Genomic DNA, 18,473 nt, shown 5'->3' with positions numbered 1-18,473 from the left:
AAAAAAGTCAGCAATATGAGATTCCGCCTCACAAGAGTTTGCCAAGTAAAAGATAAAAAAGACAATCGTTAAGCAGTATCACCCTATCAATGTCTAGCTGCCATGTCACCCAAGAGAGGTACGAGGGCTGGGATACTGCCAGGTTGCCCAAGACTAGACAGGGGAAGTCGAGAGGCAGAAATCGGGTTCGAACCACGGACCTGCTGTTACGTAAATTCACGCTCTAACCACCGAGCCATCTCTCCAAGTAGACGTGAATTGATTCCTGGTGTGAATAACTAATCAACAGTTATACTATCTTGACTTTAAGGTACAGTTCTTTTGAGCCTTTTTGAAACGCAAGGTGATCTACTCTGTTAACATCTGGTCAAAATTCCTGCATACGAGTTGGTAATTGGCATATCTCGCTAAATTATCGAAAGCGATACTAAGTGAACAGGTCATACCTAAGTGTCAATTCAGCAGGATATTAGGAAGAACTGGAAATGTGGGAAATTGAGACGTGAACTCAAGCTACACGCTTGACAAGCCCAATTCGGTTATGAGCAGGTAGATTAACGCGTTTTTTTTCTGAAGATTTTGTTCAGCAAACCGATTACGGTTTTCCTAGGCATATGATAATTTGTGTTTATTACAGATTGATTAAACGAGTTTTCACCACACCGGTAGACGAATCGTTTTGTCTGAATCTGAAGCTGGGTTACAATTCTGGTGGCATATTGACTGACTGTTTTGGTTAGGCCTACGACTCGAGCACCACAACCAATGCCACAAAAAAGCTACATGTGCATAGACGAGCATGTGCCTGACGTGATTGCGTAGGTGGTTGGGTGGGCAACTCAAAGCCGAGAAGGGATGAGAGCATAGGCAGCTCGAGGAAATGCATGCCCACACACACACACACATGCACAAGTTCAGCCATTGATACCTATTGTTTTCTCGCTCCGCTTACTCGTTAGTGTCCCCCGTGTTGTGATTGCTTATGTGTGCGTGTGTGCTTAGACGAGCCATAATGTGGTAATATTTGTTTGTTGTCCAAGCTCGTTGTCTCAGATTCTGTTGTGGCCTGGCGTACATGATGAGAACGTGATGAAACGGTGTGTGAGATTAGGCTGACATTAGGCTGGCCAATACTGTTAGGTTCTCAACCAAAATGAACACTTGGTCCAATTTGCGTCAGCATCATTCGAATTCAATGTACTGATGACCTCTTCCACAAACTGTCAGTTTATGTCTGAGAAAGAGTCTGTCAATCTTGTTACAAATACTTTGTCCCGTGGTTGTTCTACTCCAGAAGCTGATCAGAACTCTCCCAGTATCGAGCACAAATCAACTGAGGCTTCAATCAGAACTGACGAAAAGCTGTGTAGTGTTCAGACCGACCTGAATAGTGTCCACAATTGGTGTGAACGTACACTACTTCGACACAGAGAACACTTGGCTTTCGGCCAGCCCGGAGAGAGTCTATCCTCGAGTAGTTTGGAATCGTTCGCCCCTCAACCACAGTCTCCAGACATGGAAGTATTTGAGGAGACATTTGATGATGAGCCTATAAAACTTAACCATTCCCAGAAGCATTCGAACATACGTTCTTGTCCAGTGGACTCAACCATAGAAACGGAAAAATCTAATAATGAACCAATCAAGTTATTTGTCGGTCAGCTACCTCAGTGGATTGAAGAACAAGATATTCTGCCATTGTTTGAAGGATTTGGTCCAATTCATGAACTTGTCATCTTAAGAGATCGGTTCACAAAAACTCACAAGGGTAAGTAAGATCATTTATATTTATGTTTATAAATATATATACATATATATGTCCGTATGCCGTAGAATTTCCGTTGGCTAATTCGATGACGGAGGTAGAAAATTTTCTTGTCAAAGCAGACTACTCATAAGGTTGCTGAAAACTCTTTGTCAGACCACTATTTGTTTCGTCTATTTTGGAGCTAAACAGGTGGGTGCAATCCCCAAGTTCTCGTTGGCCTCATGTAACAGCAAATTGCGCGCGGTCTCCCGTCTGAAAGTATCTCGATGTTAGCGGAAGGCTCAACCGAATCTTCAACTTGACTGCGGCGAAAGATCGCCTTATATTCCAGTTAATACCATTTTTGAGTTATCACAGTACATTTTCTTCACAGAACACACCACTCATAAGGTTTCTGAGAGTATTCGGTTGAAGACTACCACAAAATAGTGATTCACTCGACTGTCCGGCTAACATCAGAAGGTAAGAACTGCTTTTCAGTCGCCCATTTCAATGCAACGAAAGTGCAGAGTTCAGAGTAATTGATGAAACTGAAATTCCCCTTGGGGAAATGCTTGACCGGCTAACATCCAAATCGGTCAACAGTGGTTAAATCACGCGCACAGTAGTTAAAAAATCTTTTTGCGAGAAGCAAAATGTGGCGTTTAGTGCAGGCCTCTGACCCCAATGAACTGAGGTCGGGGGACAAACACGCAGATACACCTTTACCTGTAGTATATTCTTTCGTAAGTCACTCAAATGACGGAGGAAAAGTTTGCTGTACGAACAATACAGGCCTCCATTCAATTTGGAAGCGGAAGATTAGCGATTTTCCGTACAAAAACGTTTGTGTTTGTATCGATTTTTCGTCGGTACATTAAAGACTGAACTGATCGGAATTCGAAATGGCCCTGATCCCCGAGATTACATCATTTGTGTTAACCTCTCCGTAAAGCAACTATATTTTATGCTGTGTGGGCACAAACAGCAGGGTTTTCTGAAGAACGCATCAGTCTAACCACATTATGTAGTAGTGATCAGGAGGCTGCAGGACTTTATGTGAATCAGTATTACCTAGTTTTATGCAAGTAGTTTGTCGACTAATCTTGGAAAAAAACAGGCCTATGTGTTTGCCATACATTAAACTTCTTAGGTAGTCGCTGCCAAAACCGTGTGCAAGTTAACTTTATCGCCATCAGAGATTACATTTAGATGTTGTTCTCCTTAGGTAATACATCTAACTTTCTTGTTGTAATCTTGGTGAAACGACATGTCAAAATTTGCGTTACATCCTTTCCTCACCATTCTTCTCACAAAACGCACCTTCCTAAGTGCCTGGGGTCTAACACACCCGTTCGCATACCAATTTGGTTTTAGCGGGAACCAAGCTGAACCTCTCAATTATGATACCGTATGAGCACCAGAAAATATGTTTGAAAAAGCAATATAATTCGGTATTTGAGTCGACCCAAGACTTTGTCTTGGGTCAATCGACTTAGGGCTTTAAAAAAACGGCCTGTCGCCAGCATAGAATATATCGAGCCTTCAACGCTATTAGTTCCTATCAAGCACAGAGCAGATCGACCACCCTGCCCAGCAAAGAAGAGATAAGTGCACTCAATGCTATATATATATATATATATATATATATGTATATGACGACCCACCATAATGACCACTCGATTTGGAGGTGGATGAGACCTTCTTAGGTTGTTTACCAGTTGAGATAGTGAGTTTATGTTTCTTGGCCAAAAATACTCCGTGGAACGTAAACAACTAGGGATTTTGTTTTCATTGCAATGGACAGAGCGGCAATTCGTGGTTAACTTCTGAGCCAAAGTGTACTCCGCGCCGAAGAGTGCCGAGGTATGTCGAAGGGTTCCATTTATTGATTTTGTTGGATGCATTCCACAAGGCATTGCTAGTTAGTAGTACCGTTATGACACTTCTGCAAGTGGACTAAGTGATAGTCTGAAGAAAAGTTTGTTTTCTGCGGCACGGGACAGTCGCACTTATGCAACTGAGGGTTAAAGTCAACTGGTCCGCTGCGCGCACTCTATCGACCCTGTCACACACTCCATTGAAAAACGCGCTCCAATATGCAACTGGTGCGAAACTGGTTCACTGCAATTATTGTGTGACCTCCGTTGTGAGGTTACCAAGGATCTCTTTCGGCTACCTGCTGGCTGGTAATAGTTTATGAACGATAGGCTGGCAGATTACACCCAATTTTGTCCAAAATATCAACTCACTTCCATGGGGCTTCTAGCATGGCGTTATTCACGCTTTATTTGCTTTATGATAGCTGTTATCTACGGAAAGACCACTGAGTTTCAGTCATAAAACTAACTTAGGTAGCCCTGGTCAAAAAATGAAGTATGGACCTATGGCCTCAATGCAGTCCCAAGCTAGAGATGGCTCAGGGATGGAGGCATGAACTTACTAAACGAAAAGTCCGTAGTTTGAACCTAACACCGGCATCTTGACCGCTCCTATCTAAAACTGGGGAGTGTGGCAGTATCTCAAACGCGCTTCATTCGAGCAGCGCGGAAGTTGGGCACCAAAAGAATGTTACAGTTGAACAATCATCATCAGTCATTGTCCGGCCCCAATGAAGAACGTGAGAGACCGACCAAAGACCAACGCTATCCAGAGCTATGGTAACGGAAGTAACCTATGTTTTTTAGCTGACTAAACGGACGGCGGTGCCAGTTACACAAGAGTTCCGGAGTGGCCTTGAGGAAAACTTGGCTCAATAGATCATGAAAGGCTCGATCAATTGTAGTGCTTGTTTTCCTGAAGGCCTCGACTATTCGAACTGAATTAGAAGTCGTATAAATGGGTTTCGTGATGTCTGCACTTCAACTTGGGTGTTCGTTTTCTAAATTCGAATTTACGTTGATGTATCTTCTTTTCAAGTGATTTTCCTGTGCTATAGCTGCAATCCATGAACCTCAGTGAACCTGAGTCAACAACATGTCCGTGTTCTGACAGCAGAGAGACAGAAAATCTGTTGCGCTGGGGTAGACATGGAGTCATTTGAATGATGCATTTACTCCGCTTACATCTTTCTGGAATTCTCTGGGGTTTTTAGTATGAGTTCCATGATTCGATTACCAGGATTTCAGAAGCCCCATTTATTTATTGAAATTATTCATTTTTAATGGTGGCGCCGGCAACTTGACGTCGAATGGGAACACTTCAGGAATAGCTCGTGAGAACTGTTGGTTATCGGAACTAGTTCAGCGAGTCTCCTGAAAACACGGGGTCAATCATTCTGTGAGACGGTCTTCCACGAATACAGCGCAGTAAACTGGCTGATGAAATTTCGACACCAAACTTAAGGAGGGTTTGAGACACAATGAAGTATACTGCAGCTCACTGTTCATTTCTTCGAATTCGTTCGTATTCGCAAGAGGACTTATTATGAAAGGGCTAACTGTTCAAAGCGATCTTACCTTACTTCTACGATAGGCCCCAAGAAGAGAGAAACCGGTTGTAGGCCGCCGAACAGCTTTCAGCAATCTTGCGAGTAGCTTTCTTTATGAGATTTATTGTCATGCCAGCTCAAAAAGGACAGAACGAATGTGGGCGAAAATAACCCAAGCACGTCGAGAATTCCTTAGGCCACTTATCTGACAACTTTGCTGTTTGGTGATTGTTATTGAACACAGGCTTCTTGTTTCTCCAGCCTTTTGGGGGTTTGGAGGTTCCAGTCATGTGATCAGAAGGTTGTTAGCCGCAGATGAATACAGTACTGAACAGTAGTTTGCTGGACAAGCAGATTCCGACCAAATGCCAGTGTTAATAAAAAAACACAATTTTCAATGCAACTGATTGTAACATATAGGCAAGCAAGACACACAGGGCCGCGAGAGGCTCACTTTCCCAAGCACATCATTCTTTTCGATATGGAATGGGGCAACAGTTTGCTTTTCGAGTTAGCCAGAACTCGGAGATCATTACTCTTCACAAGCCTAAAATTCCTATTCAGTGCAACACTTCTGGGCCTCTACGAGATGATTGGTGAATCAGAACACCTTGGATATACAGTGGAGTCTTCGGGTAACACATTCCTCCCAGTAGACCTGTTTGGCTGTAAATCTCCGATAAAGGATATTCAGTCACCGAAAACCCGTAGGGTCACCGGAGACAAGCGTGCTGGGTCCCGAAAATTTTGCCACTGATAAGTGAGGCATGTTCCTTAGTCTTTAAGGCAAAACGACACAAGGAGAAATATTGGCAAATTTTAGGACAGGAAGACTGTAGCGCACATGAGGAAAAGACACATATACACGAGGATGTACCACTTGGAAGGATAATAAATTCTCATTAGGGAGAAAAAATTGATTCACTAATGAATGTCCCTGAAATTAGCAAACAACCAAGAGAGGAAAGGGTAGTTTTCCTGTGCATAAGTGAACGCTGGTTCTGCGTGAAAGGGATTGTTGAAGACAGCTGCTCAGGTCAAGGTATCCAGAGTAAGGAAAATTGACAGCAAATTCTGTGGAAATTTTTTTACAGGATTTAGATTTTTATCGACCCAGTACCATAAAAGGCAATTTGCCAGAAACTGGCAACGAATTACTTCACCTTTTATGACAATGGAGTTCCTTTACAAGAATCCCTTGAAAGACGCAGGTGAGCGATACAAAATGACGAGTCATTTGATGAAAACCACACATTTTCGGATAACTGGAAACCGTTGTTCGTGGGGGTAACTACTCATGAGGTTTCTGAAGGCCGTTTGACAGCCCACGGCCGGTTTTGTCTTCGTTGGTGACCATCCTAAAAGAGAGATTTTGTTGAGAAATATATCGGCCTTCTTGAAAACTAAATTGATGTGCAGATTGACGTATTGCGCGAAATTCGTGCCAACTGGGTTGGAGTAGAGAGTTAGGTTGTCGGAAACTGGGGGACAAAATGGGTTTCCGGCGATCTTAGGAATAGTGTTACGTGTGTAAAATGTACTGCGATATCTCTTATTTCGTGTCAAATGAAGCATGAGGCGGCCTGGTGCAGCACATTCAGTTGAGTACGTACTTCACAAATGAGAGGTGCGGCTGGATTCAGCTTATCTTCCCATCAAGGCCAAATCCATATGCAAATGAGAGTACTCAGTGAATTCCGCCCAAACTCAGTTGAATTAGAGCGTACGGCTGATGGGGACCCGGGGACTGGTCATCCAGAATGAGCTCAGAGAGAAGGTGCAGCACGTTGAGTACGTACTTCACAAATGAGAGGTGCGGCTGGATTCAGCTTATCTTCCCATCAAGGCCAAATCCATATGCAAATGAGAGTACTCAGTGAATTCCGCCCAAACTCAGTTGAATTAGAGCGTACGGCTGATGGGGACCCGGGGACTGGTCATCCAGAATGAGCTCAGAGAGAAGAACGAAACCGATCATGGAGTGTCGAATAGTCTTCAGCAACCTTATGAGTAGTTTACCTCATGGAAATATGCTGCAGTATCTTGAATATCGAACCAAATGAAAAACGAGGCGGCCTTCGTTCAGCATTTTCAGTTGGATGATATCATAATGATAAACTCAGCTGGATTCATTAGAGTCTTCCACCAGAACAGATTTAGTGTGCCAACAAAGCTTTTTCTAGGAAACTACTCACAAGTTTGCTGAAAACTCTTCGACAGCCCACGACCGGTTTCGCCATTCTTGGGGCTTATCAGGTTGGCGCAGTCCCCGAGTTTCCGTCAACCCTATGTTCTACTTGTACCCACTTGAGTGCATTTCTCGAAAACAGTCCAATTCGGGTTCAAGTAGAACATAGGGTTGACGGAAACTCGGGGAGTGTGCCTACCTTATAAGCCCCAAGAGGACACCACCGGGTCCCGGCTAATACATCTAACCAAGGTGCATCGCTCGTCACCTCCTAACGAATCTGTGCAGAATACCAATAGAACAGTCCATTAAAGCGGGTGGCCAGATTTTTTTGTTTTATTTACGCTAAACAGGAGTAATTTGCTCCTATTGGTAGAATGACTGTGTGAGAGGGAGTGCATTGATTTCAGTTCTGGGATGCTAACACTGCTGGAGGCCTCGATCAGTCACAAAAAGACACTGCTGAAATCCGCGAGGCCTTTTATTCCGGCGTTCAGGGACTTCAAAATCACTTGAGGTGTAGAAACGATAATTCTTCATTGCAGTGTGTGTCTTAGAATATTATATCTGCGCATCATTCGTGGTGAACACAGAGCACTAAGAGGTCAGTAAGCGGTTGGTTTACACCGGTAAGACTGATACTCAGACTGTCAAATATAGAATACACCGACTGCTTACCAAATCCTTCTGAAACGATGCTACTCAAACTGTTACAGCGCTTACTCAGTGCTTGTTGTTGCTTCCCAATATCAGTGGTATATACCAGTGTCTATATATACTACTGATGAAGGGTAGTATCTGGTCAGCTGTCAGATCCCCGCCGATGCATCTAATTGAGGGTTGATATGGATGTTGTTGAACCCCGCTATGTAGCTTCTGCCCGTTGTCACTTATTATTCAAACAACATTCTGGAAAGTTCAAAGGACTCTTGAGAATGTTCATTTTTTCATTTCTGTCCAACTGAATTATTTTACTACCGTGTTTTTGATAACTCATATTTCGTGTTGACCAACAGAGGTCACCAAATCATTATTCAGATCGAACACCAGCTCACGTCCGTCAATGTGTCCGGTCACACGCTCTCCCCAGTCTCGTCTTGCGCTGTTTGAATTCGTGTCCAGAGAGAAAACGGTAACTGCTGTATTTCCTTACAAGGGAACCCATGTAGGCATAATAAACGACTTGAGCCGGACAAATTTGTCGGAAGCATTTAAAACTCAATAGAATGTCACATCGTCGACACCGCGACGTCTTGTTTAAAGATCTGTTGAAAGGTTCGTCTAGTCTATAACAGACTGTGCAGCAAATTTCATCCTTATATGAGGCAACATGTTGCCAAAGAAAGGTGCTCCTAGAGGGTGCACCTGTCGTCATCTTGTCTTCATATCGAAGTAGTTAAATGTCGAATCATTTTCCGGAAAAACCTCTGAAAACCTTGACACCGGATCACTGAGCACTGGTCAGGTTGATTTAGTTTGGCTAACCTACGTTGAATTGCATCTGAGATATGAAGAAATAAACTGTAGTTATTTTGATGATGAGTATTCTGATATATAAATGTCGTAGTTAGGAACATACTCTCTAGTTTGCACTGCGGAGAACCAGTCACGCTTGCCCCGATTGGAATGGGTCAAACTTATCATTCACATAGTTACTTCTTGTGAATTTTCAAAATCCAAAAAATCAATGTGAAGACCATCCAATAGTCTGACTGCATTGAAGGCTGAAAAGCTGTCTCATATCTTTACACGTAAAACGTTGTCTTTGCTTCTCGGGACATCACGCAGTGCCGCAAACCAAAAAAAACCATACAATGAAGCAGAGCTGTCTCAAGCATTTCCATCAACTACACGTGTTTATGGTCGGCTGCGTTGAAACAAACCCAGTCGTGCATTGACTGGCGTCCCTTGCAGCAAGTAATACCGGTAAAAATGATTCCGTCTTCAAACGTACTAGGCAAAACCTGATTTTAAAAAACATTTGCCCTATGGTCTACCAATGAAGATGGTTTTCACGAAAGTAGATTGTGGATAGGTTGGCATTGCTCACCCAACCACTGAATGGTCTTTCAACAATCACTGCTGACTCTTCGGTGTCCAGTTTAATCGAACAGCTTGGAAGCTTTTAACTCAAGATTTCTGGTTTTTAAAGCCTCAGGTCTAACTTGAAAGAAATCGATCAAAAGTGAATAGTCATCTCTTTTTTTGAAAAACGAACATCCTGTTTTTTCCACCAAGTGGTTAGACAAATTTTGTTGCGTTTCAGCTGCAGATTAAACCTGCATTTGCAGTCGACGTTCCTAAAATGTTTTGCGTGCCTATAAGAGTAACGACAACCTATTTTAAAAGTGAACCTAACAGCCTGTGAACTGAAACACACAACGTTTTGGAAAGTGGTTGTGCATTCTAACGTTGCGCTGCGAGGTTTTCACTGGCAATGCTTCCAACGCTCTGAAGTGCATGGACTACAGCATGTGACTTTTAGCTCAAGTTTACAAGGTCTCCAAAGGAATGCATATAGATTTTTTTTACCATTAGTATACATGCAACCATAGATTGCGTGTTTTGACGATGATCTGAACAGCAGTCCGCTCGGTTACTTCATTCAGCTTTCTTATTAAAAGCAGCTGAGTACTAGCTGGTTTCCAGCTAACTCAGATGCCAAAAAAATCGCTGGATCTATGCTGTAAATTTTTATGTCGAGAGCACCTATTCACTGAAGCATACGTCACCATTAAATCGAAGTCTGTGACAGACTTCCAGCTTATGCACACAATGACTGCTGACTGACTTGAGTAGCAGATGAAATAATTGCAGTGATGCTCGATTACTAGGGCTCCCCTTTTCATATTGCGAGTGGCTGTACTTTGAAAATAGATGGTTTAGCTCAGAATAGCTTGAGTAGTTCTCCGAACATTGTGCATTGACCCGCTTCTTGCTGGCCAGAAGGAAGGCATACTTTCAAACATCCTGGCACAATGCATGATCGGAATCAAGCTGTGTGCTCCAGAAGAAGCGGTACTCTTGAATTTTCGCCCGCCACAGTTGGCTGATAGTCAGGTGATTTGCGTCTGGCGACCTCGAGATTACGCGTTTATGCTAAAAATGCATGGTGGACAGTGCACGATTGAAGATTTTCTACGTTAGTCATGAAGTAAGCATCGAGCGCCCAAATATGATTCCATGGAGTTCAGATGACCGACTTGGGCAATTGTATCGCCCACAAGGATCACCATTTCAGCGCTCCCTGTTTGACGGAGGGGCCGGGATGGTTCTTCTCAGCGTCAGAACTGCAGATAGTTGGGACATATGCCGATACTACACTCAGGCACCGCGAGCCATTAAGGGCAAATGGGCTAGCCAATCGGACGGTGCAAAAATGGCTATTCACTGAGATCAAATCCATCCAAGCGCTTTCAGCTCTGGGGCTGAGTGCGGCTATATTATATTTCATGAGTTATCGCTTCTGGATCACCGGACACACGGAAAGTGAAAAATGAACGAGCTGAGTTAGAGCCTGAAATTTTAGATGCATAATCACGCCCGGATCTTGTGTGTGTGTGTGTGTGTCTTGACTTGACTTACATCAACTATACTGAAACATGAGGTCTGGGAAACCTTGTCTCTCTATCCATTTGGCGTTGAAATCCCCCATGTAGAAGAGACATCCTGGGGATTCATCAGGGTTTTGTTTTGCTTATTGTTGACGGTAGGCGAATGGAACAAGGTAAATCTTCAGATAACTGAAAAACAAGTGAGCCCTAATGGTTTCCTTTGCAGTGAGTGGGAATCGGCGAGGAACGTCGGTGCGGGCGAGACTTTCACTTGCCCAGGCTGAGGAACACAGTTTAGTACTTCTACCTTGAGCCTTTTACTCAAATGTCTGACTCACAGAACTGTGGGAGAATGAAGGGTTTTATTTAAAGGTCCTGAACCTTGTCTGTGACTCACAGGCTGGCCCTACGAAACGGTGTGTAGTTGAGTTTTCTTGAAGGACCCTCCCCGTAGCCGATAACTTAATAGTTTGCAGTTCTGTGCTGTCTGGGGTTGGCCTAGTCCGAGGATGAGCGAAATAAAACAAAGTTGTTTCACTCCTCGATCACAGTAGATTTGTTTGGAGCCGCATGGAACTCCTGTTAAGGTTTCTTTGTTTGAGTAAATAACCGTTAGTCACTATTGGCCGTGTGACGATCGGATCGTGAGCTATTGGGGCCTACATTTTCTAACCCGTCTTCCCTCGAGGCAAGACGGCACAACTAAACGCACAATTGGAGACATACTGGTTGCTTGGAGGAAACCTCCAAGCGAACCGCTGTTCACAAGCTTCCGGACTTGAATATCCCGCGGTAGTGGCACGATAATCATGGTAAATAAGTGTAACACGGTTACATATAGTTTGGACGGACAGCCTCGAAAGACAAGATTCAATTCCTTTCAGTTATCGAATTATTGATCGTCTTCACTGGGTTCAACTGCTACAGTTTATTTCACCATAAGATAAGAAAAATATGAATATGATTGTCATGGGGCTTAGTTCATCGTTTTTCAATTGTTCAATTATTCAGTTAGTGCGCAGCAGGATGACTACGCTTTGAACAACGTAGCCCTGAAGCGCGTACGTGATTGGCCATAGGACTAGCCCTGTCTGTCAGTGCTGTTAGCTGGTTGTATGACCCTGGAAACATGCAGTTTTGAGCGATATTCCGGATTTACTTCACTGCCTCATCAAGCACACACTGCAGAATGCAATGTGCTATGGTAGTGCCGGTGAAGCGGACCGCACGGACCGTTGAGCGTAAGAAGACATTTGGGCCCATGTGATGCCTCGACACATCACCAAAGCCAAACAAGATCACAGTCTACACCGCTGGCTTCGTCAGCTGTCCGTCTTCTGATGGGAGCAAGCATTGAATTTGCTCGCATTTGATATCGTGCTCAGCACGGCAAAGAACAACAGAGTTCTAAAATTGCTGAGTTCTCCGGTAAAGGCAGATGTGCGCAGGCTGAAACAGCTTTCCGTTCCGTGATAAACTTCGTAGAAATCCTCTGACAAAGTAATTTCTCCCCTAAATTTATTTATTGTTGTAATCTGTAGTGTGCACCTGATGAGGTACACAAAAATAAATCCGGAATATCGTGCAAAATTGAATTCTTGTGACCCATCTTCAAACGCCGTTAGGACAGTACTTTGAAGACTCAAAATTGCGGAATCTCTTTGTACATCTCCCATGGAAATGACCCACCTTTCTGACCCGTATAGACTGCATGGCCACAGTGCCCACTGTGCCAGTAGAAGGCGAGGTTGTGTCAAGCCGTAGGAGTTGGAGGATACTAAATGCCGCTCTGGTCTTGCAAACTATAGAGCGATGATTGGGAAATTTATACACTTCAGTCAAATGGATTCGTCTCAACGATCGGTTGTTCTGCACGTTTGATGTCTAAGTTTTTTCCCACCCGTTTTCGCGACAGCTTTCTACACTTTGCAAGTGTATGCGGCAGAATATCTAAGCTACTTAAAATAGCCTGTATTCCTGAAATGATTGCTTCAGGAGAAGGTTTGTTGCCCTCACACTCACTCTACCTGTATGGACATCCCAGAGCCATTTTAACCTCCGTGATATCAAAGCCAATCATGCAATTTTCAAGAATCACACGGATAATGAAGTTCACAAAAGATTAGGAGGCAGGTTTATCTGATGAACTCAGGCGAAGTGTTGTCATAAGTCTAAACACTTACACAGGATTGGAGCACAATATCTTTATAAAAGGCAACAAATTGGTCGATATATCTTTCATTCGCAAGCTCTACCAAGGTTTCTGATTATCGACAGAGATTATGGCAGCCTTAAGCTCAAGAAAATGACCCCCGACGGTTACTGAAACAGTACTGTTAGTTAGATATGTTGCGGGATGTAATACTGAGCCATATCCAAGCCAAAGTGGACCTATGCTGTTTCTCACACATGAATGTCTTCTAATGATCGGTGCTGAAGGTCATGACTACCAGCAGAGTCCCATGATCAATCAGTCAATTTATCGGCTATAAACCATGTGCCATAGGCATATTGGTTCCAGCTGCTACAGTTTCGATCACCGGAAAACGGGGAATTATAATAAAAAAAACCAAGCATTGGGGGCGAAGGCATGCTTAGCTTGTTCGGAAATTGGGTAGCTACGAATTGAAGGCGTTGGCTTTGATGCAGAGCGCCAATGACTTCGCGATTGGGTCATTTTCACCAATGTTAATAACTGCTGGTGATTTGACTCCCAGGGTCCTCGTCAAGGGAGGCAGCAGTTGCCCACCCGACTAAATTTACTGGCTAGTGTCTTCGTACTTCGTTGCCAGGTCATACACTGTCCATCTCTCGGTTGCTTCCACTCAGCACAGGACCGGGCGAAAAGAGCTCCACGAAGCAGATGATCTTCTGGAATGCGGAGTACATGACCCAATCAGTGCAGCCCACGAAGCGTGAGTAATTCCTCTATCGCAGGAGAGTTCCTTTTCCCAAGACTATCTGGCGTACCTCAGCCTTACCAATGCGATTTTTTCCTCCAGACCTGACTTCGGAGACACCGACGATCAAACACTGACACCTTCCGTATATCCTCTGAGCTAAGGGGCCACGTCCTTGATCCACAAATCTGTATGAATCGCACCACTGCAGTGTAAACTCTTCCCTTAACAAACAAGCCCATGTCACGCCGGCATCATAGGTGTCGGAGGTTGCCAAAAGCAGCCCTGGCCTTTCCGATTCGAGAAATAATCTCATCGCCAGCCAGTCCACCGGAACGTACACAGCTGCCCAGGTAAACAAATTTATCTACCACGTCGATTGGCTCACCTGCAAGCATGAGGTGTGGGTTTGATCCAACCCAGGCTTCTTTACACTTTGCAGGTGTGAAGAGCATGCCAAACCGTACGGCAGAGTTATTTAGTTTACTCAGAATCGTTTGCATTTGGGAAGGATCTGAACCAAGCGGAGCAATATCGTCCGCATACTCAATGTCTGTGAGGGAACGTCCCGAGAGCATTTCGACATCCGAGGTATCAGAGGCAGGCAAAGAAATTTCAAGCAGCATATCAATAATAAAGTTGGAGAGGAAAGGGGAAAGAGGACAGCTTTGTTTTACACCACTGGATGTGGTGAACTCAAGCGAGAGCTTCCCGTATGCTCGCACGCGCATTCAGGTGTTCGCATACAGTGCCCCCACAAGGGGGAGAGGACACCTTTGATCGCCAGACACTGCCAAAGTTGCTGACAATCGACAGAGTCAAAACCAGCTTTCAAATTCAGGAAAACGACCAACGTGTGACGTCTGAAGGATTGGCGCTCTTCAAGAATTAGTCGATGCATCCTCGATCAGGGTGAAAGCCAGCTTGATTCTCACAAATCTGTCTCTCCAGATAATCCGTCAACCTGCGCAAACTAATGCCAAAGAGCACTTTAGATGTGACTGATACCAGGCTGATACCGCGTTGGTTTTCGCATGACTTTCTTACGTCCTTTTAAATCTAGGATAATGGTCGAGGAGCTCCATTCGGCTGGTATTCTGTTTTCGTTCCAAAGTTTCTTCAGCGTGGTTGTCAGACTGTTCACTAGAACCTCACCACTTTGTTTGAAGAGCGTGAGGCATAGAACATCCGGGCCAGGTGTCTTGTTGCGCTTCGTGATTGTAATCTTGCACTTGATTTCTGTTGCTGATGGTGAGTTGGTGTCGTTGTTTCTTTCGGGTCGGTTGGTTCTTTCAGTGGTTGTATTGAAGGTGACCAGGTAAACTGTTCTTGGAAGTGCTCAGCCCACTGCTCAAGATGGCGATTGAGGGAGTGAATTGCTGCTCCGATTTTTCGCATGTTGTCCCACTGACACCTGCCTTCTTTTGACCCGTTGATCAGATCAGTTGAAACAGAGTGCGGCTGTTGCTTGCGGCGAAAGCCTTCTCCATCTCCTGGGCCTTCGAAATCTACCAGCGTTCTGTCATTTTTCGAAGCTCCTGTTTATCCGGTGTTTGAGGGTCGGCGTGCGCCATCACAGTCGCTAGGTGCTGGTATGGTCTTTCTGGCAGCGACAAGATCTGCTGATCTCGAAGATATCCGGTTTTGATGGAGTCGAGTCAAATGGGTTGGACAAGCAGTTCTGAAAGCTGACAGCACTGCTTGTTTAACTCGCCTCCATTCGTTCTCCATCGTGTACTGCATGTACGGAATCATTTTCACCTAAGAAGGGTGCTGTTTTCCGTTTACAATTCAGATTGGAAAAAATAGTTTGGTGCTCAAACGTTGACCTGATAGACGGATGTGAAATTAAATGCGAAAAGTCTGGGTCCTCTCAATGCGATTCCCTTTACAAGATGTAGTCGTCTTGATCCCAACTGTTTTTGCAAGATATTGTTGCCAGTCGACATCAGTGGCACTCCTGTCGTTAATTCTCATCCAGGGTATCTAAGTAAGTTTGTAAAGACGTAGATACCTCACAAATAAATTGTGATTTTATGGCAGCCAGGGTGAGATGGAGTTGTCGAGGATGTTGATAACAATGATGGTGGTGATGACGTTGATGAAACGGTTAGACTTTTTCCAATAAGCGAATTTACTGTTTGGATGTATGCTTTGTGCCGTGACTAGACAACGTAATGACAAGTCACTTGGTGCGCCCCAAATTCCGTGCAAAATGGGGCACGGAGATTGCGATGTCGAAAGTGTAGGTGTAACTCGTAAGCAACTGCATGTACAAATTGCTTGACGTAAAATGCACGCAGTTCTTCCACGCCAAATTTCTGCTTGGCTCTACACACCACATAAAATCTTGGCGATTTCACTACGTACCACGGCAGACCACGTACCACAGGGTACCATAGTACTCCCAAACGTCGCTGAGCCAACCCGTACTCAATCCGCATGTGTAAAAAATGATGGGCTCAAACATGTTCGTAAAAAACAGCTTTAGAAGTAACGCACTACTCATAAGTTTGCTAAAACTCTTCGACGTGAGCTTTGTCCTCCATGTCAAGCATTCCTGTGAACAAATTCTACGGACAACCATCTCTCTTGCCGTTCAATGAGCAATCGTCTTAAGACCGTGGTGTAGAATGAGCGGAACTGTACTGAGTTCAGTAACCGAAAAAAATGTTTTCATAAAGGAGACTACTCACAAGGTTGTTGAAAACTCTCCGACAGCCCACGAACGGTCTCGCCCTTCTTGGGGCTCATCAGGTAGGCGCACTCCCCGAGTTTCCGTCAATCTTATTTACTACTTGAACCCGAATCGGACTGTTTTCGAGAAATACACTCATTTGCAAATCAATTTGGTTCTCACGAGAGACTCAACTGTATTTATCGTTTATGACATTCTACAACTGTGAGTAGTTCCCTTTATGAAAATATACTGCAATATCTTGAATATCGTATCAACTGAAACAAGGCGGCCTGTGTGCAGCACATCCAGTGGCAAAATATCATAAACGAGAGATTCAGTCGTCTCTCGTGAGAACCAAATTGATTTGCAAATGAGTGTACTTCTCGAAAAAATTGTTGTTCACTCTAATGAGCTAATCGCCTACCGAGCGAGTCAACATCACTGTCCGTCAGAGATGCGTTGATAGACTTATACCGCTCTTTGGAGCCCAATCAGAGATTTTTATCGTCAACTGCTCTCAGGATTCTTGACTAATGCTCACCGAGACTACATCTCTTTTCCAGTCGCTTAGCAAAATTTCACTGTGCTCACCGGATTCACACAGCATTTCCCAGATGCTTTGCAATATTCCTCCTTAGTTCTACGTGACAAAAAGGAGAATCCTCGTCAGAAAGGACGAACGAATTAATTCATTCTTGAGCACTTGTTCACCAGAACCCTCTTGGGCAAGGGTCACCAAAATCGGATCCCGAGCCATAAGTCGATCATTTCATGACCATTGCTCAGCGCTCGTGTAGTGCCCTGGTAGAGATCACGCTGTTGGATCTGTCCGGACGAAAAAACAACTCATTATTTTTGGCCTTGGAGACCTAGAGCCCAATGCTAAGGGCCAGGGTAGATAAACTCTAATCGCCGTGGAGGAATCCCTTAGGCAACACGTCAGGAAAGTCAGATTCCTGAAAATAATCCCAAGATACCCGGGACTCACTGAAATGATCAAACCTTACTAAAATCACAGTAGGAGAGATTGTAAAGGTGTCAATGGGTTGGGCACCGGCCGATGGAGAAGCATGGTTGATAACGATGGGTGTTCACGCATTGTCGATCAGCCAGCCTGGATCAAAGTCGAAAGTGCGCTTCAAGTACCGCGATGCCGATGGTAACTTGGCACCTGTTTGTCCGTAGTGAAACAATCGTGTACCTTCCTTCTGAGTCTTCTTTCGACTCTAAGGCACTGGAGGGGGGACGACAGTTAGTAACAACACAGTGTTTCGCGATTTGTCACACATATACCCGCGACCTAACCATACTGTATTGGTGGCTACCACAGAATGAACAGCAGCTGACCAGGTTGAGGCGTCGTGGGCTTTTCAACATGAGTAGAATGATGTATTGGTCCATTCCAGTGGCTGTTTTCGGGTAGACCGGCTGACTTTAACAGTCTGTTGGTGCAGGGAAAATAGCCGAGCACTTTTTTTGTTTAGTGCACGGATTAAACTTGCAATTATTCTCCTATCTCTGGGTCTGCAACATAAATCTTTTAGCGAGACAAGAAAAGGTACAAAACTGCTTGATGATGCTGAGGCAAAATTTGATACAATAGGGTTTTTTGCAATTCTTTGAGCCTGTTCACATTCCGGAGTTTGCAAATTATCGGACTATAGTTTTAGGTTTTGGCTGATTGGTCTGGAACTTCCCTTTGAAAAAAGTGGATCAGATATAAAATCCATTGATGTAGATTTAAGTGATCTGAGAATTTTCAACACGTTGCCTGTCTGACGCAGTGAATTTCGCTCGGGCCGACCGATTCTTTTATGTCATCCAGTCATTTGATTATAAAAAGGATAGTAAATAATCAGAATCAATTTGGAAGTTGGAGAATGAGACCCAAAAAGATGTAAAGAGTGATCAGAGTGATCCCAGACGACATTACTCGAAAATATCGATCCATGAGAGAGAAGTTTGTGCTCATTA

At 44.1% G+C, this 18,473-nt stretch overlaps 2 protein-coding genes across 2 annotated transcripts in view; one reads left to right on the top strand and one right to left on the bottom strand.

The window, feature by feature from the left end:
- Window positions 1-1,230: 1,230 nt before the first annotated feature.
- Window positions 1,231-1,776, top strand: T265_04716 (hypothetical protein; the record flags this gene model as incomplete). Its single annotated transcript, XM_009169520.1, has 1 exon — window positions 1,231-1,776. The coding sequence occupies one exon, from the start codon at window positions 1,231-1,233 to the stop codon at window positions 1,774-1,776; it is 546 nt and encodes a 181-aa protein (XP_009167784.1).
- A 13,186-nt stretch (window positions 1,777-14,962) lies between these two features.
- T265_04715 (hypothetical protein) overlaps window positions 14,963-18,473 on the bottom strand; it is a gene marked incomplete at both ends in the record, with an annotated part of 59,371 nt that continues 55,860 nt past the window's right edge. The window contains one exon of the mRNA XM_009169519.1: window positions 14,963-15,338. Coding sequence (XP_009167783.1) covers window positions 14,963-15,338 — 376 coding nt within the window. The remainder of the gene's footprint in view (window positions 15,339-18,473) is intronic.

Source organism: Opisthorchis viverrini (genome assembly GCF_000715545.1).
Source record: "Opisthorchis viverrini unplaced genomic scaffold opera_v5_81, whole genome shotgun sequence".
Taxonomy (NCBI): domain Eukaryota; kingdom Metazoa; phylum Platyhelminthes; class Trematoda; order Opisthorchiida; family Opisthorchiidae; genus Opisthorchis; species Opisthorchis viverrini.
Note: the sequence above shows the minus strand (reverse complement) of the source record. Positions and strands in the feature narration are given on the sequence as shown.